Source organism: Muscardinus avellanarius (genome assembly GCF_963383645.1).
Source record: "Muscardinus avellanarius genome assembly, chromosome: 12".
Lineage (NCBI taxonomy): Eukaryota > Metazoa > Chordata > Mammalia > Rodentia > Gliridae > Muscardinus > Muscardinus avellanarius.
The window spans coordinates 42,258,668-42,285,760 of record NC_137798.1 but is presented as its reverse complement, the minus strand read 5'-3'; the positions used below and the strand labels follow the sequence as shown (position 1 = coordinate 42,285,760).

General features: G+C 43.4%; 1 protein-coding gene across 1 annotated transcript in view; it reads left to right on the top strand.

The window, feature by feature from the left end:
- SLC25A21 (solute carrier family 25 member 21) overlaps positions 1-27,093 on the top strand; it is a gene marked incomplete at both ends in the record, with an annotated part of 535,450 nt that overhangs the window by 488,792 nt on the left and 19,565 nt on the right. The window contains one exon of the mRNA XM_080706844.1: positions 20,940-21,104. Coding sequence (XP_080562970.1) covers positions 20,940-21,104 — 165 coding nt within the window. The remainder of the gene's footprint in view (positions 1-20,939; positions 21,105-27,093) is intronic.

Sequence of the window (27,093 nt, the reverse complement as noted above, 5' to 3'; positions counted from 1 at the left end):
TAGGGCCTTTCTTCCCTCTAGTTGAATGCATTGTTGTTGTTGTTGTTGTTTTTAATCTATATATTTATAAGAACTAGCAGCCCCCTATCAGCTGTGCTAAGCCAAGTGGTGGTTGGCTGACATGCTCTCTGCTAGCCTGGAAAATGTGAATTTCTCCCCAGGAGCAAAATCTTGTATGAATTGTTTCCCAGTTTTCCTCTCTACTTTGAAATCTACTTCAAAGTTATTATTTGGCTAAAGGGTTATGTTTTCCTTCCCTTGAGGTCTATAGGATTTGTCTCTGATGTGGAGCTGGAGCACAGGTTTCCTTTCTAATCTGCCATTTTTGTCTACATTACACATGAACATAATCATTCTCACCCCCAAATATTAAAGGGGGTGCAATTTCCTAAACATTTAGGAAATTACAAGAGCCTGTTTTACCTCTATGTAGTCTGTAAATATGTTCAACTCAAGAAAGGAATAATTAATCTTCTGCTTTCTTGCTCTATGATTATAATTTTAAGGATCAATGAATAGATAGTAAATGTGTAACTGATGGCAAAATCTTTAAAGATATGAATTTTTTTTAAAAAAAACTAGCTCAGGGTTTGCTTCTAGTTTGGGGCAACACCACTAACTGTATTTCTGCACACTTTGTCCTGGAAACTTAGTAATCTAATAGAGACCAATTAGGTCACTGTGATATCACAAAGCTTAGTAATTACTTTCCGCCATAGACAATCAACAAATGCTTAACTCAACCTAATTATCCTAGGTGGGATCAGCATAATATAAGAGAAGAGCAGTATTTTATGATCTTCTCTTTTAAGAAAGAGAAAGAAAAAAAAGTTGAGTGAACATGTAGCTCTGTTTAGAGTGCGAGAAGGGAACTTTGAGGGCACGTCAACATTCAGGATTATGCACCAAGGCAAGTTCAAATTCTTCAAGACCTGCATTAGTGCGTGAAACACTTCCTGGCAACTATTCAGTTCCTACATTATTTCTTCTCGGTCTGTGATGGTTGTGGGCAGACAAGAGAATTATGCATATGAATCTAGGTCTATAGTTATCTTTCAACAGTACCTAAGGGGGCAGCCAAGTTGCCTCTCTATTATCATTTACAGAAAATTGACTTCAACCTTTCATTCAGCTGTGCCAGGAACCCTATATTTCTGCCTTTGGAATCAAAATTTGAAATAATGATAATAGCTACCATTTACAGAACATGTACTATATTCCAGACACTGCAAGATGCCATACATGTTTCTTTCCTTTTGTTTGATATTTTTAAAACTTTTTGGAAAATTTGGTAAATTCCTAAAGTAATACTTTTTTCACAAATGAAGTAATATGGAACTGTATAAAATGAATGTAATCAATTATTTCTGCCTCCAGCAAGTCCTTCTAATCTCATCCTGCTGGCCACCACTGAACTCTCCCACTTTTCCCAAAGCTCACACTCGTTTTATCTTGCAGAGTCTCATTTATCTTGTTGAGGTTGGTAGATATGTCCCCATCCTATAACTAGGGAAAATAAAGCTCAACAATGACAGTAGTTCTAAAGGACTGAGCATTAACATAAAAGTCACTTTTTTTCTTTTGCTCCTGGAGGTTGAACCTACCTTTGACCTATACTTATATTTATTTTTGTTTTGTTTTGTTTTGAAACAAGGTCTCACTAGGTTACTGAGAATCTTGTTAAATTGCTAAGGTTGGCCTTGAACCTGTGATTCTCCTATCTCTGCCTCCCAAGTATCAGGATCATAGGCATGTACCACCATACCTAGCATAAAATTCTCTTTCTAGCCAACCATATTGTTTTCCTTGGGATAAAGAAACCTGGATAATTAAGGGGTTCAGAGACAAATCTAATGAAAGTGCTTCTGGAACTAAGAAGAAGCAAAGACTCCTCCCTCATTGCTAGTCTCCTCTCAGCAGCAGCCTCTATAACCGCAGCACCGCCATCTTCCTTCCTGCTCTGCCAACGGTGCAGGGCCAGGCAACATCAGTGTTTCTTCAGCCCGAGGGCCCTGTGCTCCCCCACACTGCTGGGCAGTAATTTGGTGTTGACACAGCTTTATGGCTCAGCATCTGGGAGGGTTCATTGAAAACAAATTCTTCTCCATTTATAGATTGTTTAAAAATAGTTTTATTTACCCAAAATCAACTCTAGGAAAAATATATTTTGGTGTCTTTTGTTCATAATCATGCCCTTTTAAACTATAATGTTGTTAATGAGATAGTTACACTAAAAGGAATGTATAAATAATAATGTGTAAGTGTAGGCCAGGTGTGTTGGTGCATGCCTATAATCCCAGTACCTAGGAAGCTGAGACAAGAGGATTGCAGGTTTGGAGACAGCTTCAGCAAATAGAAAGACTCAGCAACTTAGTATTTCAAAAGAAAAAGTTAAAAAAGGGTTGGGTTTGTAGTTTGGAGGTAGAATGCCCCTGAATTGAATCCCCAGTACCACATATGTAATAATAATTGTTATTATCATTATAATTATCATTGTTATGTCTAAGTGTAGATTTCTAAGCCTTTTGCTTACATTTTGTTCTCATTGTAAAAGGAACATTTTTCTTCTCTTTTTTTTTTCTTTTTTCAAATTTATGAAAATGCTGCAAAACCTCATTTGAGTAATCAAAATTGTAGGTGATCTTCTATCTCCTGAAGAGCCAGTGTATTTTCCTACCTAAATGTAGCAATGGGGTCCCCTGTTTCTTAACAAAGCAGCATTTTTCTAAAGGTCCAGATAGAGACACTCGATCCATTGTGTAAAGGTCTCATCCGGTTTGCTTTCCAGCCGCCTGATGAAAACTAGTGTGGCACCCTTATTCCCTTGGCTCTAAAATGCAACAGAATCAGCCCTGCTGTAGGAAGCAGGTGAAGAACCGTGTATGGAGCGTGCTGTCTTTTGACATAGTGTGCCTAGAACTCTTCTTTGGCCTCGTAAATGAAGGAAATCCGCTGACACACCCCACGCCTGTACCTATTGACCATTCTCTTATAGCTGTTTACCCAGGGAACAACGCCTGCCACCTAAAACCCTGCCTGTGATTTCACAAGCTAATCTGAGCCAGCTCTGGTCAGTAGTTGGATGGAAGAACTCCAGAAAAAATAGCTCAGGCTGCCATAAGTCATCTTAGTGATTTGTTGGTAGCACTGGACTCAGACAGTAAGGAATCAGTGCCCCAGAGTGGTGCTGGGGAGCATTGTTTAGGCAAAAATATTTTCTTCTCTTTTTTCTCTTTCTTCTTTTTCTTTTCTTTTTTGTGTGTATATGTGTGTGTGTTCATCTTGTAAAAATTTTTAAGTATACTTTATTGTGTATATTTGAAATTTATAGCATTCTTTTATGAGATGCATATAGGTAATAAAGTGGTGATATAATGAAGCAAATTCACATATCCATCATCTCACATAATTACTTTTTGTGTAACAAGAATGGCTAAAATGTGCTAAGGTACTTATTTAACCAAAACCCTAACACACTATAATTTTATTAACTAGAGTTCTCATGTTGGACATTAGATCTGTAGACTTAGCCATCCTACATATCTGCTGCTAGAGATCCTTTTACCTACATCATCCCCATTTCCTTCTCCCTCTTTCCCCCATCCTGGTAACCACTATCTTATTCTCCATCTCTGTATATTTGGACTTCTTTTTCTTTAGATTTCACATAGTGGAACTTACTTTTTTCTGTATTTGGCTTATTCCACTGAGGACCTTCCTTCTTAATTAAACTCCATAAAGACTATGGGGAGGGGTAGCTGAGATTGAACCCAGAGGCATTCTACCTCTGGGTACATTTCCAGCCCTATTTGTTTTTTTAAATTTTGAAACAGAGCCTTACTAGGTTGATTAGTCTCACTATTTGCAGAAGCTTTCCTGTGATCCTCCTGTCCCAGCTTCCTGAGTACTAGGATTATAATCATGCACCACTACCACCAGCTCATAAGGACGTTTTAAACAAAATTTTGGTTATATATTTCATAACCATTGTAGAATAGTCTAGGGAAAAGGTAAAAATTATCAGCATATATCTCCAAATAAAAACAATAGCAAAATGTTAAACATGGAAAGCACCCTGCTGGACATTTAGCACTGCACCTCTTTTGAGTAAAGATACTCAATAATGCATGAAAGAACACATGTCTCCAGCATTAGCAGTTAGCAATAGCTGGAGTCCAAGTTGAAGAAGATATCAAGTTACTTCAATACTTCTAACAGATCCCAAGGAACTGGAGATTTCTATAAACCAATGTTGAGGACAGTGTGGTATCACAACATCAACCACATCCACTTCCGAGAAGATGGTGACCGAGAAAAGCAGCGTTTAAAAGTCCTGCTAACACTCGATCTCTACTGCCACAAAATCAGCATTTTACATAACCAGAAAACACTATCAGTAAAGAAATAAAAACTATAAATACAAGGGAAGGAGAAAAAGAAGACTAGAAGAACAATCAGAGAGCACAAAAGAAACCTGCCTGCTGTGCGGCGGTGGGAGCCGTGGTGGCGCCATCTTGATCACAGCACCATGCTCTAGAGAGGAAAAGGTAAACAAGGAGCTGAAGTGAGCAGCTGCAGATCAGTCAGTTGTAATTCAGCAGTTCTTTCAGCGCAAAGACCATCTAAAACTTCCAGTGGCCAACCTCACAGCCGAGGGTGTGGTGGCAGTGCCATATTGCCAGGAGCGGCAGCGAGTTCACCACACCCATGAGAGCTCCAGACCAATGTGCACCAAGAACATAAGTGAAATTGTGGCCCCTATAGGAGAAATCCCAGCGCTGCACCCCCAGGGACTTGCGCAGCTTTGATAAATTCCCTGGGTCTGAGATACTGCAATTCAACCCAGTAAAGGAGTAGTGGTGGCAGAGATACCACACCCTAATCACAGCTCCCCATGGGAAATCACCCAGCCCGACACCCCCAGAGTCTCGCACAGCCTCGACTTAACTCCCTGGGTCTGAGACTTTGCAATGCAACCCAGTAAAGGAGTAGTGGCAGCTGAGATTACCATAAACACCAGAGATCCAGAGCACCATAAGTGAAGTCGTGGTGACCCAGAGAAGAACCCAGAGAAGGCACAAGCTTCAGAAATCATGGGAAGGAGGAACAACAATAGAGCAATGAGCTCCCACAACCCCACAATATCAGAACCTGATAGCACAGAAATACAGAGATCTCCAGAAGATCAAATAAGGAATGTAACTGTAGAAATAATACAGGACTTTCAAAAAGAATTTACAGAGAGTCTGAAAGAAATAAAGGATGTAAAGGCATCAATTAAAATGATAAACAACCGATTAGACCACATGGAGAATAGAATCTCGCTCCTAGAAGATGCTCACTCCAAAAACAAATGCATAACATAGAAAAAATAGACAGCAGAAATTGGACTTTGAAGAAATATGGGCCCATTTTAAGAGAGCTAACCTAAGAATAGTCAGAATAGAGGAGGAAAAAGAAGGTGAAACCAAAGGGATCAATAATCTCTTCAAAGAAGTAATAGCAGAAAATTTTCCAAACATAGACCAAGAGGTCAATACACAGGTTCAGGAAACTTATAGAACTTCCTTTAGACAAGATCAGAGAAAAAGGTCCCCATGCCACATAATAGTCAAAATGACCAATGTAGAAGCCAAGGAGAGAATCTTAAAGGCAACAAAAACAAAAGACCAAGTGACATTCAGAGGCAAACCAATTAGAATCACTCCAGACTTCCCAAACCAATTCATGAAAGACAGAAGGGCCTGGAGTAATATATTTCAAACTCTGAAAGAAAACAACTTCCAGCCAAAAATTTCCTACCCAGCAAAATTATCTTTAAAATTAGATGGGGAAATAAGAAGCTTCCATGAGAAACAGAAACTGAAGGAAATTATGTCTTCAAAACCAGTACTAGAGCCGGGTGTGGTGGCGCACGCTTGTAATCCCCGTGCTTGGGAGGCAGAGACAGGAGGATCACGCAAGTTCGAAGCCAGCCACACATGCTGGCTTAGGAGACCCTGTTTCCAAAATAAAAATGTAAAAATAGGTCTGGGAGTGTAGCCCAGAGGTAGAAGGGCTTCCAGGAACCCCAGTACCACCAAAAAAAATTAAAACCAGTTCTAGAGAAAATACTCAAAGAGATTAACTACAAAGAATAAATAGGTAATACACACCAGAACCAGAGAAACAAGAATTCCCCTCCAGAAGACAACTAAGCAAGAAGAATAAATAGTATCTCAAACAAAAATAAAATCTTAACATGTTAGAAATGAAAATTTGTCTCTCAATAATCACTCTGAATGTAAATGGCCTCAACTTCCCAATAAAAAGACATAAAGTGGCAAAACAGATTAAAAACCAGAATCCACCTATCTGCTGCTTGCAAGAAACACACCTTAAAAGTAAAGGTAGTAACAAACTTAAGGTAAAGGGCTGGAGCAAGGTAATCCATGCTAATGGAACTCAAAGGCAAGGAGGAATAGCAACTATGATATCAGACAAGTTAGACTTGAAGCCCAAACTTATTAGAAGAGACAAAGAAGGTCATATTTTACTGGTAAAAGGAACAATTCAGGAAGAGGAAATAATAATAATCAACATCTATGCCCCAAACATAAGGTGCAACTACTTTCAATAAAACGAACTCTTTGTTATATTAAATCACACATAAATCCAAATACAATAATACTGGGAGACTTCAACTCCTCTCTCACACCGTTAGACTGATCTTCCAGACAAAAGGTCAGTAAAGATGCCTCAGACCTAAAGAACACCATTAATCAAATGGACTTGTTGGACACATATAGAATATTTCACAGCGGAGTTTACATTTTTCTCAGCTGCTCACAGAAACTTCTCAAAAATAGATCACATCCTGGGACACAAAATGAGCACTAGCAAATTCAAAAAATGTTACATACTTCCCTGTGTATTTTCAGACCATAATGGAATGAAACTAGAAATCAACTATAAGAAGACCCAGAGAAACCACATAAACATGTGGAGACTGAAGTCCACATTTCTGAATGAAGGATGGGTCATAGAAGACATAAGAGGTGAAATCAAGAAATTTCTAGAAACAAATGAAAATAGAGATACAACATATTAAATAGAGATATAACATATTAAAACCTCTGGGACACTTTGAAGGCAGTATTAAGAGGAAAATTTATAGCACTGAGTGCTCACGTAAGAACAGAAAATCTTCAAATAAATAACCTAATGACACACCTCAAAGCCCTTGAAAAACAAACCCCAAAGCCAGTAGAAGACAGAAAATTATTAAAATCGGAGCAGAAATTAACAAAGTAGAGAATAAAAAACAGTACAGAAAATCAACAAAACCAAAAGCTGGTTTCTCAAAAAAGTTAACAAGATAGACAAACCTAACTAAGAAAAAGAGAGAATCAACCCAAATTATGAAGATAAGAGATGAAAAAGGAGACATTACTACTGACAGTGTAGAAATCCAGAGGATATCAGAAACTACTTTGAAAAACTATACTCCAACAAAATGGAAAATCTGGAGGAAATTGACAACTTTCTAGATAAATACAGCCTTCCTAAACTGAGTCAAGAAGATATAGAAAATTTATTTATTTATTTATTTATTTATTTATTTATTTATTTATTTTTGGTGGTACTGGGGTTCCTGGAAGCCCTTCTACCTCCGGGCTACACTCCCAGACCTATTTTATATTTTTGAAACAGGGTCTCTTACGCCAGCGCAGCTGGCTTCGAACCTGCGTGATCCTCCTGTCTCCGCCTCCCAAGCGCGGGGATTACAAGCGTGCGCCACCACGCCCGGCCGATATAGAAAAAAACCAACCAATAGCAATCAAAGAGATTGAAACAGAAATAAAGAGCTTAGCATCAGAGAAAAGCCCAGGACCAGATGGTTTTCCAAGTGAATTCTATAAAATCTTTATAGAAGAGCTAACCCCAATACTCCTCAAACTATTTCGTGAAATAGAAAAAAGCGGGACTCTCCCAAATACATTCTATGAAGCCAACATCATACTAATACCAAAACGAATAAAGACAGCTCGAGGAAGGAAAACTACAGGCCTATATCTTTGATGAACTTGGATGCAAAAATACTAAACAAAATACTAGCAACACACATTCAAAACCACATAGAGAAAATTATACACCATGACCAGGTAGGGTTCATCCCAGGGATGCAAGGCTGGTTCAATATACAAAAATCAATCCATGTAATTCACCATATAAACAGAATCAAAGACAAAAATCACATGATTATTTCAATAGACTCTGAAAAAGCATTTGATAAAATCCAACATCCATTTATGCTAAAAGCACTGCAGAGAATTGGAATAGAAGAAACATAGCTCAACATCATAAAGGCAATCTACAATAAGCTCACACCCAACATCATATTAAATGGGGAAAAACTTTGAGAATTCCCCCTAAAAACAGGAACAAGACAAGGATTTCCATTATCACCACTTCTCTTCAATATAGTAATAGAGACTCTAGCCATAGCAATAAGGCAAGAAAAGGAAAAGGAGTACAAATAGGAAAAGAAAAACTTAAACTTTTACTATTTGCAGATGACATGATACTATATTTAGAAAACCCAACAAACTCACCCAAAAGGCTTATAGAACTGATCAATAAATTCAGCCAAGTGTCTGGATACAAAATCAATCTAAAAAAAATCAGAAGCTTTTCTGTACACTGACCATAAATCCACTGAAAAAAGAAATTCAGAAAACACTTCCACTCAGGATTTACCATAAAAAAAATACTTAGGAATAAACTTAATCAAGGAGATAAAAGACCTCTACAAAGAAAATTATAAAATATTGAAAAAAGAATTTGAAGAATATCTTAGAAGATGGAAAGATCTTCCATGTTCATGAATAGGCAGAATAAATATCATTAAAATGGCCATACTTCCAAAAATTATCTACAGATTTAATGCAATGCCCATTAAATTACCAATATTATTCCTCACAGACATAGAAAAATCAGTCCTTAAATTCATTTGGAACAACAAAAAACCCAGAATATCCAAAGTAGTTCTCAGCAACAAAAACCATGCAGGAGGAATCACAATACCTGACTTTAAACTATACTACAAAGCCATTGTAATAAAATCAGCACAGTATTGGCACAAAAACAGATACATAGACCAATGGAACAGAATAGAAGACCCAGAAACAAATCCACACACTTACAGCCAATTGATTTTTGACAAAGGGGTCAAAATCATACACTGGAAAAAAGATAGCCCATTCAACAAATGGTGTTGGCAAAACTGGTTAAACATATGCAGAAAATTGGAAATTAATCCCACTTTCTCACCCTGCACAAGAGTCGATTCAAGATGTATCCAAGACTTGGAAATTAGACCAGAGACCTTGAGGCTCCTCAAAGAGGGCATAGGTCTAACACTGCAACACATAGGCACAGATAAAAACTTTTTCAATAAGACCCCAAAGGCACAACAAACTAAAAGGCAAATCAATACATGGGATTGCATGAAACTGAAGAGCTTCTATTCAGCAAAGAAAACTGTCAAGAACCTCAGTCAAGAGCCAACAGAATGGGAGAAGATTTTTGCCACCTACACCTCCGATAGAGGACTAATATCTAGAATATACAGAGAACTCAAGAAACTCAACACTAAGAAAACAAATCATCCAATAACAAAATGGGCAAGTGAACTAAATAGACACTTCATGAAAGAAGAAATTCAAATGGCCAATAAATGCATGAAAAAATGTTCAACATCATTGGCAATCAGAGAGATGCAAATCAAAAGTACCCTGAGATTTTACCTAACCCCAACTAGAATGGCAGTCATTCAAAACACAAACAACAACAAATGCTGGCGAGGATGCGGAGAAGTAGGAACTCTAAAACATTGTTGGTGGGATTGCAAATTAGTGCAACCACTTTGGAAAACAGTATGGAGAATCCTCAGAAGAATGGGAACAAATCTACCATTTGACCCACCAATACCACTTCTGGGTATCTACCTAAATGAAAGGAAACCAAACTACCAAACTAATGCATGTGTATCTATGTTCATAGCCACACAATTCACCATAGCCAAACTGTGGAACCAGCCAAACTGTCCATCAACAAATGAATGGATTATGCAACTGTGGGATATGTACACAACTGAATTTTACTCAGCCATAAAAAAACACAATTACATCATTTTCAGGGAAATGGATGAAACTGGAGGACATTATGCTAAGCGAGATTAGTAAGTCACAAAAAATAAGAAATCTGATGTTTTCCCTAATATGTGAAAGCCAAGGAGAAATGGGTCATAGGAGGAACTCTAGATAAAAAGGAAATCCTATAGAGGAGCAAACAAGACAACCTAAATGAGGGAATGGGAGGGGGGAAGAAGGAAAATCTCTAAAGTACACAATATACTTAAACATATCGAAGTCAACCACTAAGCCAAGCAAGGGAAGGAGGGATGGGGAGAGAATGGGGTGGGAATTGGGTAAGGGCTAAATGGGCGATGTGTACATGTATGTCCACACAAGGTTTTTTTTTATCCCATTATGATGTATTAATACAGTGCACCAATAAAAAATAAAATAAATATATATCAAACACATCCCAACCTTCTTACTCGTCCATGCTTGTGGCTCTGGTTCGGTCCATTAAAGAATGAAAGGTACAGCTAGGAAAGTTAGGATGCAATTTGGCCCACGACTGGTAACTAAAGATGAAAACTGGAATGCATTTAAATATCACAGGAAAACTGAACTGCTGGGTCACCTGCTGGGTTGGATAGTATTGGAATCATTTGGCTGGTGATGATAATCAGCCACCATTTTATTTTGAAATGGAAGCCCAGTAATCAAATAAGTTTAGTAAAATTCCTTGTGTTTACAGAGGTCTAGTCAAAATGAGTCTACATTTTCCTACTTAAGCATGCTAGTGGAAGTTATGTTTTGCCTTTCTAATTGAATATTTGCTTACATGTGTGATACAGTGTTCTGAGATGAACACACACACACACACTCATACATTTTTAAAAATTTTTATAGACATTAAAATTCCAGTTTTTCTTTGTTCCAAGGCCCCAAATGCTGGACAAATATATTGTGTATCTGTTACCTATGTCAGTTGGATTCTCAAACTCTGAAAATATCATCATCTATATATAACAAAAACGAATGTGCAAAGAGTAACACTAGATTAGATGCAGATTTCTGGCTAAGTCATTGATCAGCAACATTTTACCTTAGGAAGATTTTGTAGCTCTCCTTAGTCTTCTCACCCCAAAACCACAGATACACAACCCCAGCACCCCACCTCACAGGATCACTGAAAAAAGGAATCAGATATTTTCAGATGGTAGAACCAAGCAGAGGATAAAAGCACAGAATTAGAATCCAAGGGCCTCAGATTCCTCTGGCACTACTGACATGCTCTGTAATCTTGACCATGTAACAACTTCTTATCCTTGGTTTCTATCGAATGGAGGTAATGATATCTATTTCACACACTTGTTGAGAGTTTTAATGACATACTATACAAGTACTGAGCACTTGTGACGAGCACCACCTGTGTCCAGCGACCTGACACCACCTGTGAAAGTGTCCTGTGGACTGTGAAGCCATGTAGTGGAGGCCCAGCTTGTGGGCTTTTCCATTTCTTTTGATTGCTGCTGCCTTCAATTACTCAAATATTTGTATGATTATCAGCATAAAAGCCACTGTTATATTAACAGCTAAATGTATAGCGACTTCTTACAATGCACTAAGTTCACTGACTTATCTATCATCACAACAATCCTGTGAGGAATATTTATTATTATCCTTGTGTATAAATTAGTGAAATGAGGACATATCAGAGAGTATCAAATACGTGCCAAAGCCAGCAATTGGTATTGCTGAGGCCCAAACCTGGAGCTGCCTGGCTCTAAGCTCCTACTTCTAATTACTAATGTACTCCCTAATTCACTTCAGTACTAACAGCTAAAGTTCAAATTCAATTAAGATTTAATTTGAAATTCATCTGTTACACATTTTTTTTTTACCAATCCAGTTCCCACACCAGGGAAGGTCAGGAAACAGATAATCAATAAATGTCATTTGAATGTTTGTCAACCCTCACCAAGATCTAATAGAAGCTTTCTCTTTTTGAGATGATGAAAAAGATGCCATCCAAAATCATACTTAGCTTGGTCTTCCCCATTCCAATGACTTGGCAAATAGTATTTTTAACAATAGAAAAAATCTCCAGACCTATTTTTTTTAAGGAAAGTCATTTTAATTTGCACTTTCATGAAAGTCCTTGGTTCTCCCATTGCTCTAGAACCCTGATGGCCTCTGAGCTTCCCATTGTCCTGCCCTCAGACCTCACAAGAGTGTGGATGGAGGGAAGCATGTGCAGAGAGCACCTGTGCTGGTCTGGCTGGGCCTGGGCAGCTTCTCCTCTGCCCTGTTCTTCCCTTTCCCAGGAAGCCAACTTCTTTCCTTCCCCGGTCACTAGCTGCCTTCCTCAGAGGAAGACAGAAGGGCCTGGGCAGTTTTCTTGGCATTGCCAAGGGCTTCCCAATATAAGTAATGGCTCTTTTTAAAACAAAAATAATTTGGGTTGATAGTCAACACAAATTATAAAGTCCTGTGTTCAACATCATTATCAATCAGTGAGATTCAAATCAAAACTACACCAAGATTCCATTTAACCCCAATCAAAATGGCAATCATCAAGAAGTCAAACAACTGACCAATCTCATAATGTCCTCCAGGTCCATCCATTTCCCTGTAGATGATGTAATTGTGATTTTCTTTATGGCTGAGTAAAATTCCATTGTGTACATATCCCACAGTTTTGTAATCCATTCATCTGTTGATGCACATCTTGGCTGGTTCCATAGTTTGGCAATGGTGAATTGCGCAGCTATGAACATAGATATACATGCATTAGTTTGGTAGTTTGGTTTCCTTTCTTTGGGGTAGATACCCAGAAGTGGTATTGCTGGATCAAATGGTAAGTTCGTTCCCATTCTTCCCTAATATGCAAAAGCTAGGGAAAAATGGGTAACAGGAGGAACTCTAATGAAGAAGGATTCTATAGATGAGCAAATCAAGGCAACCTAACTTAGGGGATGGGAGGGGAGACAAGGAAAACTCTCTAAAGCACATGATGTACTTAAACAAATATATCAAAGTCAATCACTAAGGCAAGCATGGAAGGAGGGAGGAGGAGAGAATGGGGCAGGAATTGTGTAAGGGCTAATTGGGTGATGTGTGCATGTATGTCTCCACCATATTTTATCCCATTAAGATGTATGACTACAATGTACCAATAAAAAATTTTTAGTTAAAAAAATAAGTCAAACAACAATAAATGGTGGTGAGGATCTGGGAAAATAGGAATTCTTCTCCATTGTTGGTAGGACTGCAAATTAACACAGTTGCTATGGAGAACAGTGTGGAGATTCCTTAGAAAATTTGGAATGGATCCACCATATAGTACAGATACTATATTCCTGGGCATTTTTCGAAAGAGATTGAAATGGGATATTATAGTAATATATGCATATTCATGTTTATAGCCACACAATTCACAATAGCCAGTTATGAAACAAACCTAGATGTCCACTAACAGATGAATAGATTTTAAAATTACGAGATATATATACAATGGAATCCTATTCAGCAATAAAGAAGAACAAAATGATGTCATTTTCAGGAAAATGGATGGACCTGGAGAACATTAAGTGCAATTAGCTAGTTCCAGAAATTGAAGTGTCATATGTTTGTTTCCTCTCATAAGTGGAAGCTAGAGAGTAACTGGGATACCAGAGGACTTCAGATAATGGAGGAGAAACTCCAGTAGAGAGATGGAGGGTAAGGGGGACGGGGAGAGGGAGAATGAATGAAGAAAACACGTCCATTGATATTATGTACCTATGTGAGAATATGAATGCCAATCTCAAGAGTCTGTATGGGGCAGAGAGGTAGTGGAGAGGGAGCCGGGGGAAAGCCCACCAACTGCTATATGTCACTATCACTGGGAACTACATTATGATGTGAAACTATAATGCACCAATAGAAGTACAAAAAGTCCCATGTTACAGAACAGAGAGTGGATAACCTGAGGATTTATTTTGGTTTTCCTATGTAAGATGTCTTATTACTCAAAGCATATTCTCACAGGGTATTTGCACATTCATAAAAGGATTTCCTTAAGCATAACATAATTTATTATGATTAATCCTCTTAAATGAAAATTAAAGAGTATAGAATTATAGCTAGTTAAGGTTTCTAAAACAGTTATCAGCAAAAACCATAGGATCTACTGTCAACAAGCTCACTTAAATCCATATGTTAATTATATAACTATATATACAAGTTAAATGAAAAGCGTTGGTTAGATTTGTTCCTCCCTGTTTGTAGCCTTGATTGCAATATGCTAGGAAAACACTTTTGCCAGGTGTGGTGGTACATGCCTATAATCTCAGTACTTGGGAGGCTGAAACAGGAGGGTTGGAGGTTCAAGGACAGTCTTGGCAATTTAGCAAGACTTTCAGCACCTAGCAAGACCCTGTTTCAAAAACAAAAAATATTTTTTTTTAAAAAAGGGCTGAGAGTACAGCTTGAATACCCTCTGGGTTTAATCTCCAGTAGCCAAAAGAGAAAAAGAAAAAATAAACAGAAAAGAAAAATACTCTTAGTCTGAAATTGTCTAAAAAGCTCACCAGACTACTGTGTATGATGACTCCAGCAACCTGCTGCAGTAAAATATCAAACAATGTGATGTGATGTCACTGCTTGCCTCATGGGCAAAAAATAAAATAAAATAACACTGAACATTTTCCCTTCCTTACTATTTAGTCAAAATATAAGAGGAGAGACACCCTTTGTGCAACACCTCCAAAAAAAAGGTGACAATTGCTCATACTTTTTAAAACACACGAGAACGGTTGTAATTGTATTGTGGTGCATTGTAAACCTCAGAGCAAACTGCACTGAGCTTTTTAGCAGGTTCCAAAATTAGCAGCAAATTGGATTCCATCAGTCAAGGTGTTTCAGCCTTGGGTAATCGATCAGCAGGCTGGAAAAGAATTCATTAAAGGCATCCTAGTCCTCTGTCACCATCAATCTATAATTGAACCCAGCATGTGATACACACACTGATTGCCCACCTTTTCTGAGGACATGTGCAGTGAACAGCTATTTACCTATGGACAATTTTTAACCTAGTACCAGTTTAAACTATTGGAGTAGAATTGAGACTAATTTTAACACTCGCTTTAGAAAAACATAATTAGAAAGGTAAAATATGCTGGAATCTTCAGCCAAGTATAAATTCCTTTTGTGTTACGTGTACTTACGGATTACTAACATATCTACATGACTGATCCCCTTCATTAGAGTGGATAATCCGGAACTGGATACAATTATTTACATGTTGAAAGTGGTGATAGCTATTAAATGACATTAGTTTCGCTAATTCCATCCAAGATAGTTTTTCTTTGGCAACAATCCTCTCTATAAAGTTTGTTCTTATGCATGCAATTGTGTTTGCTTTTTGTGTTTTCTAATTTTATTTTTTTTTTTTTTTTTTTTTTTTATTTTTTAAATTAATTTATTTTTTAAATTGGTGCATTGTAGTCATATATCAATCACATTGGAGTACAAGACTTGAGAGGATATACAAGCACACATCATCCAATTAGCCCTCTTCCAGCCCCCGTCCCATTCCCTCCCCCTCCCTCCATCCCACACTTCTTTGGTGATTTACCTTGATACATTTGTTTATGTACCTCCTGCATTTTAAAGAGGCTCCGTCCTCCAGTATTACATACCCTCTGATTGATCACATTAGTTGCTTCACTATAGGGCCCTTTCTATAGCTCAACCTCTTCCTGTTGCCCTTTTCCTCCTAGTTATTGCTGATTAAGAGAAGCGTCTGATTTATATTTTCTGCGATATTTCTCTGTGCATGCTGTGTTGCAAGTACCAATCCCACTCTTGATGGTCCCAGTAGTGGCCTGGCTACTCAGTGGACTGATCCGGACCTCGCTGGCTCACGCAGTGGCCTTGCCTCATGGGAGGACCCAGTTCTGGTCTCGCTGGCCCCTGAACCGGTCAAACCCCTAAGCTGGCTTTGGTCCCGACCTTGGAGGCCGCAGGAGTGAACTTGCCTCACGCCAGGCTCCGATGCTGGCCATTGGCCCCTGCACCGGGCTAACCCCTTGGCAGGATTCCAATCCCGGCCTCGGAGGCCCCAACACTGGTAATGCCTCACGGCAGGCTCCGATGCCGGCCTCACTGGCCCCAGCACCGGCCTAACCCCTTGACAGGCTCTTATCCTGGCCTCAGAGGCCCCAGTACCGGCCTTGCCTCACGGCAGGCTCCGATGCCGGCCTCGCTGGCCCCAGCGCCGGCCTAACCCCTCGGCAGGCTCTTATCCTGGCCTCGGAGGCCCCAGTACCGGCCTTGCCTCAAGGCAGGCTCCGATGCCGGCCTCGCTGGCCCCAGCAGCGGCCTAACCCCTCGGCAGGCTCCGATCCCGGCCTCGGAGGCCCCAGCACTGGTCATGCCTCAAGGCAGGCTCCGATGCCGGCCTTGCTGGTCCCAGCACCGGCCTAGCCCCTTGGCAGGCTCTTATCCTGGCCTCGGAGGCCACAGTACCGGCCTTGCCTCACGGCAGGCTCCGATGCCGGCCTCGCTGGCCCCAGCACTGGCCTAACCCCTCGGCATGCTCCGATCCCGGCCTCGGAGGCCCCAGGACTGGTCATGCCTCACGGCAGGCTCCGCTGCCGGCCTCGTTGGCCCCAGCACCGGCCTAACCCCTCGGCAAGCTCTTATCCTGGCCTCGGAGGCCCCAGTACCGGCCTTGCCTCATGGCAGGCTCCGATGCCGGCCTCACTGGCCCCAGCACCGGCCTAACCCCTCGGCAGGCTCTTATCCTGGCCTCGGAGGCCCCAGTACCGGCCTTGCCTCACGGCAGGCTCCGATGCCGGCCTCGCTGGCCCCAGCACCGGCCTAACCCCTCGGCAGGCTCCGATCCCGGCCTCGGAGGCCCCAGCACTGGTCATGCCTCAAGGCAGGCTCCGATGCCGGCCTCGCTGGCCCCAGCACCGGCCTAACCCCTTGGCAGGCTCTTATCCTGGCCTCGGAGGCCCCAGTACTGGCCTTACCTCACGGCAGGCTCCGATTCCGGCCTCGCTGGCTCCAGCACCGGCCTAACCCCTCGGCATGCTCCGATCCCGGCCTCGGAGGCCCCAGCACTGGTCATGCCTCACGGCAGGCTCCGCTGCCGGCCTCGTTGGCCCCAGCATCGGCCTAACCCCTCGGCAAGCTCTTATCCTGGCCTCGGAGGCCCCAGTACCGGCCTTGCCTCACGGCAGGCTCCGATGCCGGCCTCGCTGGCCCCAGCACCGGCCTAACCCCTCGGCATGCTCCGATCCCGGCCTCGGAGGCCCCAGCACTGGTCATGCCTAACGGCAGGCTCCGCTGCCGGCCTCGTTGGCCCCAGCACCGGCCTAACCCCTCGGCAAGCTCTTATCCTGGCCTCGGAGGCCCCAGTACCGGCCTTGCCTCACGGCAGGCTCCGATGCCGGCCTCGCTGGCCCCAGCACCGGCCTAACCCCTCGGCAGGCTCTTATCCTGGCCTAGAGGCCCCAGTACCGGCCTTGCCTCAAAGCAGGCTCCGATGCCGGTCTCACTGGCCCCAGCACTGGCCTAACCCCTCCGCAGGCTCTTATCCTGGCCTCGGAGGCCCCAGTACCGGCCTTGCCTCACGGCAGGCTCCGATGCCGGCCTCGCTGGCCCCAGCAGCGGCCTAACACCTCGGCAGGCTCCAATCCCAGCCTCGGAGGCCCCAGCACTGGTCATGTCTCAAGGCAGGCTCCGATGCCGGCCTCGCTGGCCCCAGCACCGGCCTAGCCCCTTGGCAGGCTCTTATCCTGGCCTCGGAGGCCCCAGTACCGGCCTTGCCTCACGGCAGGCTCCGATGCCGGCCTCGCTGGCCCCAGCACCGGCCTAACCCCTCGGCATGCTCCGATCCCGGCCTCGGAGGCCCCAGCACTGGTCATGCCTCACGGCAGGCTCCGCTGCCGGCCTCGTTGGCCCCAGCCCCGGCCTAACCCCTCGGCAAGCTCTTATCCTGGCCTCGGAGGCCCCAGTACCGGCCTTGCCTCACAGCAGGCTCCGATGCCGGCCTCGCTGGCCCCAGCACCGGCCTAACCCCTCGGCAGGCTCTTATCCTGGCCTCAAGGCCCCAGTACCGGCCTTGCCTCAAGGCAGGCTCCGATGCCGGCCTCGCTGGCCCCAGCACCGGCCTAACCCCTCAGCAGGCTCTTATCCTGGCCTCGGAGGCCCCAGTACCGGCCTTGCCTCATGGCAGGCTCCGATGCCGGCCTCACTGGCCCCAGCAGCGGCCTAACCCCTCGGCAGGCTTCGATCCCGGCCTCAGAGGCCCCAGTACTGGCCTTGCCTCAAGGCAGGCTCCGATGCCGGCCTCGCTGGCCCCAGTAGCGGCCTAACCCCTCGGCAGGCTCCGATCCCGGCCTCGGAGGCCCCAGCACTGGTCATGCCTCAAGGCAGACTCCGATGCCGGCCTCGCTGGCCCCAGCACCGGCCTAACCCCTCGGCAGGCTCTTGTCCTGGCCTCGGAGGCCCCAGTACCGGCCTTGCCTCAAGGCAGGCTCCGATGCCGGCCTCGCTGGCCCCAGCACCGGCCTAACCCCTCGGCAGGCTCTTATCCTGGCCTCGGAGGCCCAAGTACCGGCCTTGCCTCATGGCAGGCTCTGATGCCAGGCTCGCTGGCCCCAGCACCAGCCTAACCCCTCAGCAGGCTCCGGTCCCGTCCTTGGGGGCCCCAACACTGGCCTTGCCTCACGGCAGGCTCCGATGCCGGCCTCGCTGACCCCAGCACCGGCCTAACCCCTCAGCAAGTTCCGGACCCGACCTCGGAGGCCCTAGCACAAGCCTTGCATCATGGCAGGCTCCAATGCCGGCCTCGCTGGCCCCAGCATCGGTCTAACCCCTCTGCAGGTTCCAATCCCGGCCACGGAGGCCTCAGTAGTGGCCCTGCCTCACAGCAAGCTCCAATGTCGGCCACTGGCCCCGGCGCCCGCCTAACCCCTCAGCAGGTTCCGATCACTGTCTCTGTGGTTAGTATTTCAAAGGTTCCAGTTGTAATGTATCAGATCTCTGCCTCCCCCGAATATTGGCCACTGGCATTGCCACTGCCTCCACCGTTTCAAATCCTTCCCAGGCTCTTTTTCCACTCTGAATGTTGTCCAGTGTTCCTAAGCATGCGTGATGGTAGCATTCGACATTTGGTGTAATTTCTCCAAAAAAATAAAGTTGGTAAGATCCGGTTTCTGCTTCTCCTGAATACAAGTCTCTACCACCATCGCGAAGAACTCTTTCAACACCGCATTTCTCCTTGGTCTCCGCTAAACTCTCTCCTTATATGTGATGTCTGAGATTCTTAACAATATAGAGAAATAGCAGTCCTCTTTCACGGCGAATTTTTCCATAAGTTCCAGTGCATTTAGATAAGTTTTGTCTGCATCTCCAGTGTCCTGGCATCCATAACGGCTTTCTTACCACCTCTCCGATATTTTTCTTTATCTTTTTCTGTTCTGGGCCGGGTTTCTCCAGGGGTCTGGCGTGCTACTCGCAGTTCGGCCGGGACCCAGAGTCCCGCGATCCGGGCCCCAGCTGGCGTGCCCTGTGCTCGACCCCCGCCCAGAACCCAGCGTCTTACTGGGCCTTGTTTCTCCAGGGGTCTGGCGTGCTACTCGCAGTTCGGCCTGGGGCCCAGAGTCCCGCGACCCGGGCCCCATCTGGCTTGCCCAGCCCGCGACCCCCGCCCAGAACCCAGCGTCTTACTGGGTCCGGTTTCTCCAGGGGTCTGCCGTGCTACACGCAGTTCGGCAGGGGCCCAGAGTCCCGCGACCCGGGCCCCATTAGGCGTGCCCCGCCCGCGACCCCCGCCCAGAACCCAGCGTCTTACTGGGCCTGGTTTCTCCAGGGGTCTGGCGTGCTACGCGCAGTTCGGCCCGGGGCCCAGGGTCCCGCGACCCAGGCCCCGGCTTTTGTGCGCCGCGCTCGACCCCTGCCCAGAACCCAGCGTCTTACTGGGCCTGGTTTCTCCAGGGATCTGGCGTGCTACTCGCAGTTCGGCCTGGGGCCCAGAGTCCCGCGACCCGGGCCCCATCTGGCGTGCCCAGCCCGCGACCCCCGCCCAGAACCCAGCGTCTTACTGGGTCCGGTTTCTCCAGGGGTCTGCCGTGCTACACGCAGTTCGGCAGGGGCCCAGAGTCCCGCGACCCGGGCCCCATTAGGCGTGCCCCGCCCGCGACCCCCGCCCAGAACCCAGCGTCTTACTGGGCCTGGTTTCTCCAGGGGTCTGGCGTGCTACGCGCAGTTCGGCCCGGGGCCCAGGGTCCCGCGACCCAGGCCCCGGCTTTTGTGCGCCGCGCGCGACCCCTGCCCAGAACCCAGCGTCTTACTGGGCCTGGTTTCTCCAGGGATCTGGCGTGCTACTCGCAGTTCTGCCTGGGGCCCAGAGTCCCGCGACCCGGGCCCCATCTGGCGTGCCCAGCCCGCGACCCCCGCCCAGAACCCAGCGTCTTACTGGGTCCGGTTTCTCCAGGGGTCTGGCGTGCTACGCGCAGTTCGGCAGGGGCCCAGAGTCCCGCGACCCGGGCCCCATTAGGCGTGCCCCGCCCGCGACCCCCGCCCAGAACCCAGCGTCTTACTGGGTCTGGTTTCTCCAGGGGTCTGGCGTGCTACGCGCAGTTCGGCCGGGGCCCAGAGTCCCGCGACCTGGTGTTTTCTAATTTTAAAAGGCATGAGTCTAGGCATGATTATTTGTGTTGGGGGAAGGTTCTTTATAATTCTGGCTTGAGGGAAGCTAAGTCAGTAATTTGCACTGTTCCACAGTCCCAAAGATGATCTTTGTTTCTTTTCTCCTCTCTCCTGCAGCAACCATCCACCTTAGGTTACGCAAGACAGATCATTGAAAAGGAAGGCCTGGGACTCCAGGGCCTCAACAAAGGACTTACAGCAACTTTGGGACGCCATGGAGTTTTCAACATGGTTTATTTTGGCTTCTACCACAATGTCAAAAACATCATTCCTGTCCATAAGGTAACTATTTAGTGGGTTACAATCCTGTGGGGGGGCTATCAATGATAATACCTTTATTCATAGTGTTCTGTCATGCCCAGTCACTGTGCAGAATATTTATATCCACTATCAATTTGACTCTCACATCAGCCTTATGTATTGAGTGTTATTGTCCCTATTGCAAATCCAGCATTAAGGTTTAGGAAGGCTAAGTATATTCCACAGGTTCTCATAATGAACAGTAAGCAGGAACTTGAACCAAGTATGACACTCAATTTTTTTCTTAGTGAAGCTACCATTACACCTGAATAGAATGCTTTTCATTTATCACTAACAGAAATTTCTAGACACTCTGTTGTTACTAGATTTTATCTCAGTCACATCACTTTTTCAAGAAAGTCAAGATTTTTCTTATATGCTAAAAGAATTTTTAGCTAATGGGTAAAAATATCAGCCTAAATTTAAAAAATTGCCTAGATATTAATTTTTAAATTATAAGTAGTAAATTATAAGTAAATTATAAGTAGTAAATCAACTATTCTAGGATTATTTGCCTTGATACCATAAAATATAAGAATTATCATTTTATGGTAACTTACAGATGCCCATGATCTTTCAAATTCTATAGTATAAAAGTGACACAGGTTGTGCTTTTAATATACGGGGTCACAAATCCCAGGAAGCCAGCCCTATTTTTTTACTCCCAGACAAATAATTTATATAATGTGACACAAATGTCTCCATTTCTCCATTTCTCTGGCTATCTGAAGGTTGAGACAAATTACACATGATGGAATGAATTATATTATTCATTTGCATAAGACAAATATGTTATATTATTACATATATTTATGATTAAGACATATATAATAAAGTGAATTTGGTTATATTTAAGAAAGAAATTCAGAAAAGTCATTAAAATATACATATGGTCACATGTTACCAAATGCTTTAAAAAATTCACAAATAACCTAGGTATAATAACCCACACCTATAATCCCAGTATTTGAGAGGCTAAGACAGAAGAATCACAGATTTTTAGAACAGCCTGTAAAATAATGAGACTCTCAGCAACCTAGTGAGACCTTGTTTCAGAAAAAAAAGTAAAAAAGACTGTGTGTATAGCTCATAGGTAGCCTTTTTTTACTTTTTGTTTTAAAAAAAATTCACAAATATGAATTCTATCATTCTACAATTAATCAACGTACTTAAGTCATTACATATTCTGCATTATTAGAAAATCAAAGCCCAGTCATTTTTATTTTTTATTTTTTTATATTTTTTTTTTGGTGGTACTGGGGTTCCTGGAAGCCCTGCTACCTCTGGGCTACACTCCCAGACCTATTTTTACATTTTTATTTGGAAACAGGGTCTCTTAAGCCAGTGTGCGCAGCTGGCTTCGAACCTGCGCGATACTCCTGTCTCTGCCTCCCAAGTGCGGGGATTACAAGCGTGCGCCACCACGCCCGGCCCCAGTCATTTTTAAAGACATCATTATATTCAGAAACTATGGAAGGAATACACTTATCTTGCCAGTTTGCAAACCAACCTTGTTAATAAACTAAACATAATGTTTTATTTCAATAAATGGTTTTATTAAACACTTGTTCCCATGTCCCAGGCACTCCATAAAGCCCTGAGTACCCTATGATGAGTATGACATTGCCCAGTCTCAAGGGGCCTCTAAAAACACCCAGAAAAGCACCTGCACAAACACAATGAAAATGGATCATCATGTCTAAATAAATATCATATTGGGAATCATAATATTTATCGTGTTTGATAAACATTGTACAAATTCTCAGATTTAGCCCTTTTTGTGGTGGTACCGGGGATGGAACCAGGGGCATTCTATCTCTGAGCTATACTCCCAGCCCTAAATTTTTTATTTTGAAACAGGGACTCAGTAAATTACAGAGGACCTCACTAAGTTGCTGAGGCTGGCTTCAAACCTGCAATCCTCTTGTGTCAGACTCTCAAGTACTGTGATTACAAGCGTGCACCACCACACCAGGCTGAGATTTGGCCTTTCTAAATTTTGACCAGTATTCTAAAAATAAATCCCCACTGAACTTTTTGTGAGGATAAACCATAATAAAGAACAATTGGTTTTTCTAACTTTCCAAGTAGGAAGGAAGATTTTTAAATTCAGAAATATAGTGCTCACTTCGGCAGCACATATACTAAATTCAGAAATATGTGTGTATACATATATATCTATCCCTTGTGCAATATGACTATCCCTCTTTGCATATCAAAAGCTGTACTATTTTCTGTCATTTATAAAGGACATAATGGAATGTGAGTTTTATAAGAACGGGGACTTTATTCGGGTTTTTTTTCCTCCTGTTATATTCCCAGAAATTAAAACAGTGTCTGGCACATAGTAGGCTCGGCCCCCAATAAATATATACGAAATGAAATAAAAGAACGAAAGAAAGAAGAGGGGACAGGATGAAGGAAGGAATTTGAGGCATGGGAGTTTCCCCTCTTAATAGAGATGCAAGGGACATGTTGACATCTGAGTCACTATATTAACTGAATCCACTTTGTAGGAAGCTGGGAGGAAGCTTGTGGCTAAAGGGCTTAGCGCTAGAGTTGAGTCTGACCATAATCAAACAGAATCCTGGTGGGGAAATAATTAGGTATGTGAAGTCATATATGACAAAGTAGTAGTCTTTCTATTAACAAAGTGAAATGTTTATTTGGGGAAATGATTTTTAAAACGAAAGTTTCCACATTGCCAAGATAAGTTTCCCCAAGTTGCTTCAGTGGACTGCCAAAAAGGCATGTGTGGCAGCAGCAACCACCATCCTGATTATTTCAGCGGTGTAGACAGGATGCCGCTGTCCAGGGAAACCTCTAGATAATAGTGCAGGACAGGTATGGAGCGAACGGTTCTTCTTCTGTCTTGTTGTATTCAGTATCTGTTCACCTTTATCTAATTATATTTAGTGAACTGTCAACCAACATTTTGCCAAATGAATTTTCTATTAGCTAGTACTTTCCGAATCTAGATTTTACTAGCAAATAAGTACTTAATTTTTTAATTCAGACCCTGAAGTATCTTCCTAATCTTTAAGCAAAAGAGACCTTGTGTTCACTCTGGTTTTAAAATTAATTTTTTAAAATTGTCTTATAATTCTTAAAAGCTGAGAACTCATGACTAGAAAATGTCCCACTCCCTCACACTCCCACCCAAAGTACTATAAAATGGGAAAGTTAGTGAAATAGGGTTTGTTTATTTTTAAAAGCAGGTGCTGAATAAGTTCCACTGTAGTCCTCTCTGTACATTAGTTTTACACTTGAAGAGAAAGCCAAAAGACTGCTTCCTACAGAGTTGATTATTAATAATTTTAGATCATAAACCCCCCTCTGGTAATGGTAAAATGTGCCGTGTAGGCTCTCAATTTCATTTCCATACTAAAAGAATGATTCCTTTTCATTTAATGATCTGTGTGCACTTGGGCCCCCTAAGCTGGGCGGTGTGAGGAATGCTTTGCATAAGACTTGGGTCCAACAGGTATTTAATAAGTGTTTAACACCAGAGGGTACAGTAGTGACGAGCTATCCCAGAAATGACCATGGAGGTAACAGACAAGACAAGCTCACACACACACACACACACACACACACACACACACACACGGTGAAGGAGAAATGCCCCCAGTACAAACCTGGTGTTCAAGAAAGGCTTCCCTGAGGAAATAACATTGCTGCTGAAGAATGAGTTGCATTTAGCAGTGTCAGCAGATAGGCACCAACATCCCGGACAAAAGGCAACATCTAGTGGGAAGGCGTTCAGGAGGGGAGGGGCTGGATGCCTTAGATAAAAATGAAATCTCGTATGACAAAAGCACAAGCATGAGGGCAGGGATGTGGCTAGAGAGACAAGGGTCAGATCATACTGACCATTATAGGTTCCCTAAGGATTCTTAATTTATCTAAAGAGCACTAGTGTCTCTTTTGTTTTCTGTTGCTATAACAGAATACCTGAGACTGGTTAATTTATAAAGAACAGAGGGGGTTTTTAGCCAATAGTTTCAGAGCCTGAAAAGTGCAAGAGCAGCCAGGCATGGTGGTGCACGACTGTACTCCCAGTACTCAGGAGGCTGAGACAGGAGGATCACAGTTCGCAGCCAGCCTCAGCTACTTAGTGAGGCCCTTTGCAACTCAGTGAGACCCTGTTTCAAAATAAAGAATAAAAAATAGTGCTGGGGGTGTAGCTCAGAGGTAGAATGCCCCTGGGTTCCACCCCAGTACTACAAAAAAAAAGTACAAGAGCAAACAGAAGGAAAATTTTTGAGAGAAAGAAAGGGAGGAAAAGAAAGAGAGGGAGGGAGGAAGAAATGGAAGGAGGGAAAAAAGCAGGAGGTCAAGTAGGTACATGCAGAAGAGAAAGGGGGACAAAAGGGACCAGACACTTTATAATAAACAACTCATTCTCACAATAACTAACCTGTTCTTTCAAGAACTATATTAATCCCCGAGTGTGGACTCCTCATGGTCCAAATACCTCTTAAAGGCTCCACCATGTCTCAGTACCTTTTGTTTTTCAGACTGGGGATTGAACCCAGAAAGCATTTTATTTCTCAACTATATCCCCAGCCCTATTTTTTTTTTCAAAGCAGGGTCTCACTAAGTTACAGAGGCCTCACTAAGTAGCTGAGGCTGGCCACAAACCTGCGGTCCTCCTGTCTCAGCCTCCCAAGTACTGGGATTACAAGCGTGCGCCACCAGGCCTGGCTCAATAACATGGTTTTGGCAATTAAATTTCAGCATGAGTTTCAGTGGGAACAAGCCATATCCAAACCATAGCAACTAGGAAGCCAACAAAAGATTACAGGCAAAGGAACTACCTGCTTGCTCTGGCTGCAGCTCAGAGAACAGATGCATAGGGTGGTGCGGGGAAGGCAGAACATCCATGTGGGCAGGATTTCAATGTGAGATAGTGAAATCTTGGATTACAGTGTTCGTGGCAGAGACAGGAAGAAGCAGACAGATTTGAGAAAGATGCCAAAGGCAGAATCTATAAGGCATGATGATGTTGAGAAAACGTACTGAAGAGATGAGATTGATGTCTAGGTTGTTGGCTTAAACAACTGAAAGGATAATGATGCTGTTTTTCACTTGGGGAGGGGGAAGCACTGGAAGAGAAATAGGCTTATGGGCGAGTATTATGGGCTCCACCTAACTGTGAGCCTCACTGCATTTAGTATTGCAAAGTGCAGACCTTGGGACAGTTGGTGGATGTGGGTTCTGGAGCTTGAGAGGGGAGAAGGGAGCTGGAGATAGACACTTAGAAGTCATCAGTCAACACTGGTTGGAGGAGAAGGCGCCTCACGGTGCTCTGAGCTTCAGGGGTTTTCATCTATAAGTTGTAAGACTATGGCTGTTGTTTCTATTGACAAAATTGTTTGGAATATTGAAATAAGTCATCTACAAAGTAGTTTGAGAATACTATGGTGCTGTAAGACTGTTGAGTGTGGAGGTGCTGATGACAGCCCCGGGGGAAAGAGAAGTGGTAAGACCCATGGAGGAAACAGTTAGCATGCAGAATTGCATGAGGGATTTTTCCCCAGGACTATTCTTTTTGCACTTAAGCGAACACTATGTTTTTCTTGCCTAGAACAAAGTCATTGATTTTATGTGTTCTGTAATCTAAGCCTGACTCAAAACTGAGAAACCAGTATCCTTTAAATTTAAACCATAATAAATCAATCCTTTGTGAAGGGGAAGGTATGATAATCATTAAAACATGTTGAAGAACGTCATCGAGTTGTTATAAACCATGAGGAGGAGGTGGTGTTCCTTGAAGGCATTATCCCGTCTCTGCTGTAGGATGTCTCTGGCCACTCACATTGGACAGTTTGTTTACAGGGTTATTGTTTCAATTCTCTCACCCAGCAATCGGTCGGCCTGCTGTTCCCAAGGAATTCAAGATTCCACCAACTCTGACTGACATGAGATAATAATTCTAGGTTTTTATTTTGTAAACGTTTTCCATCTT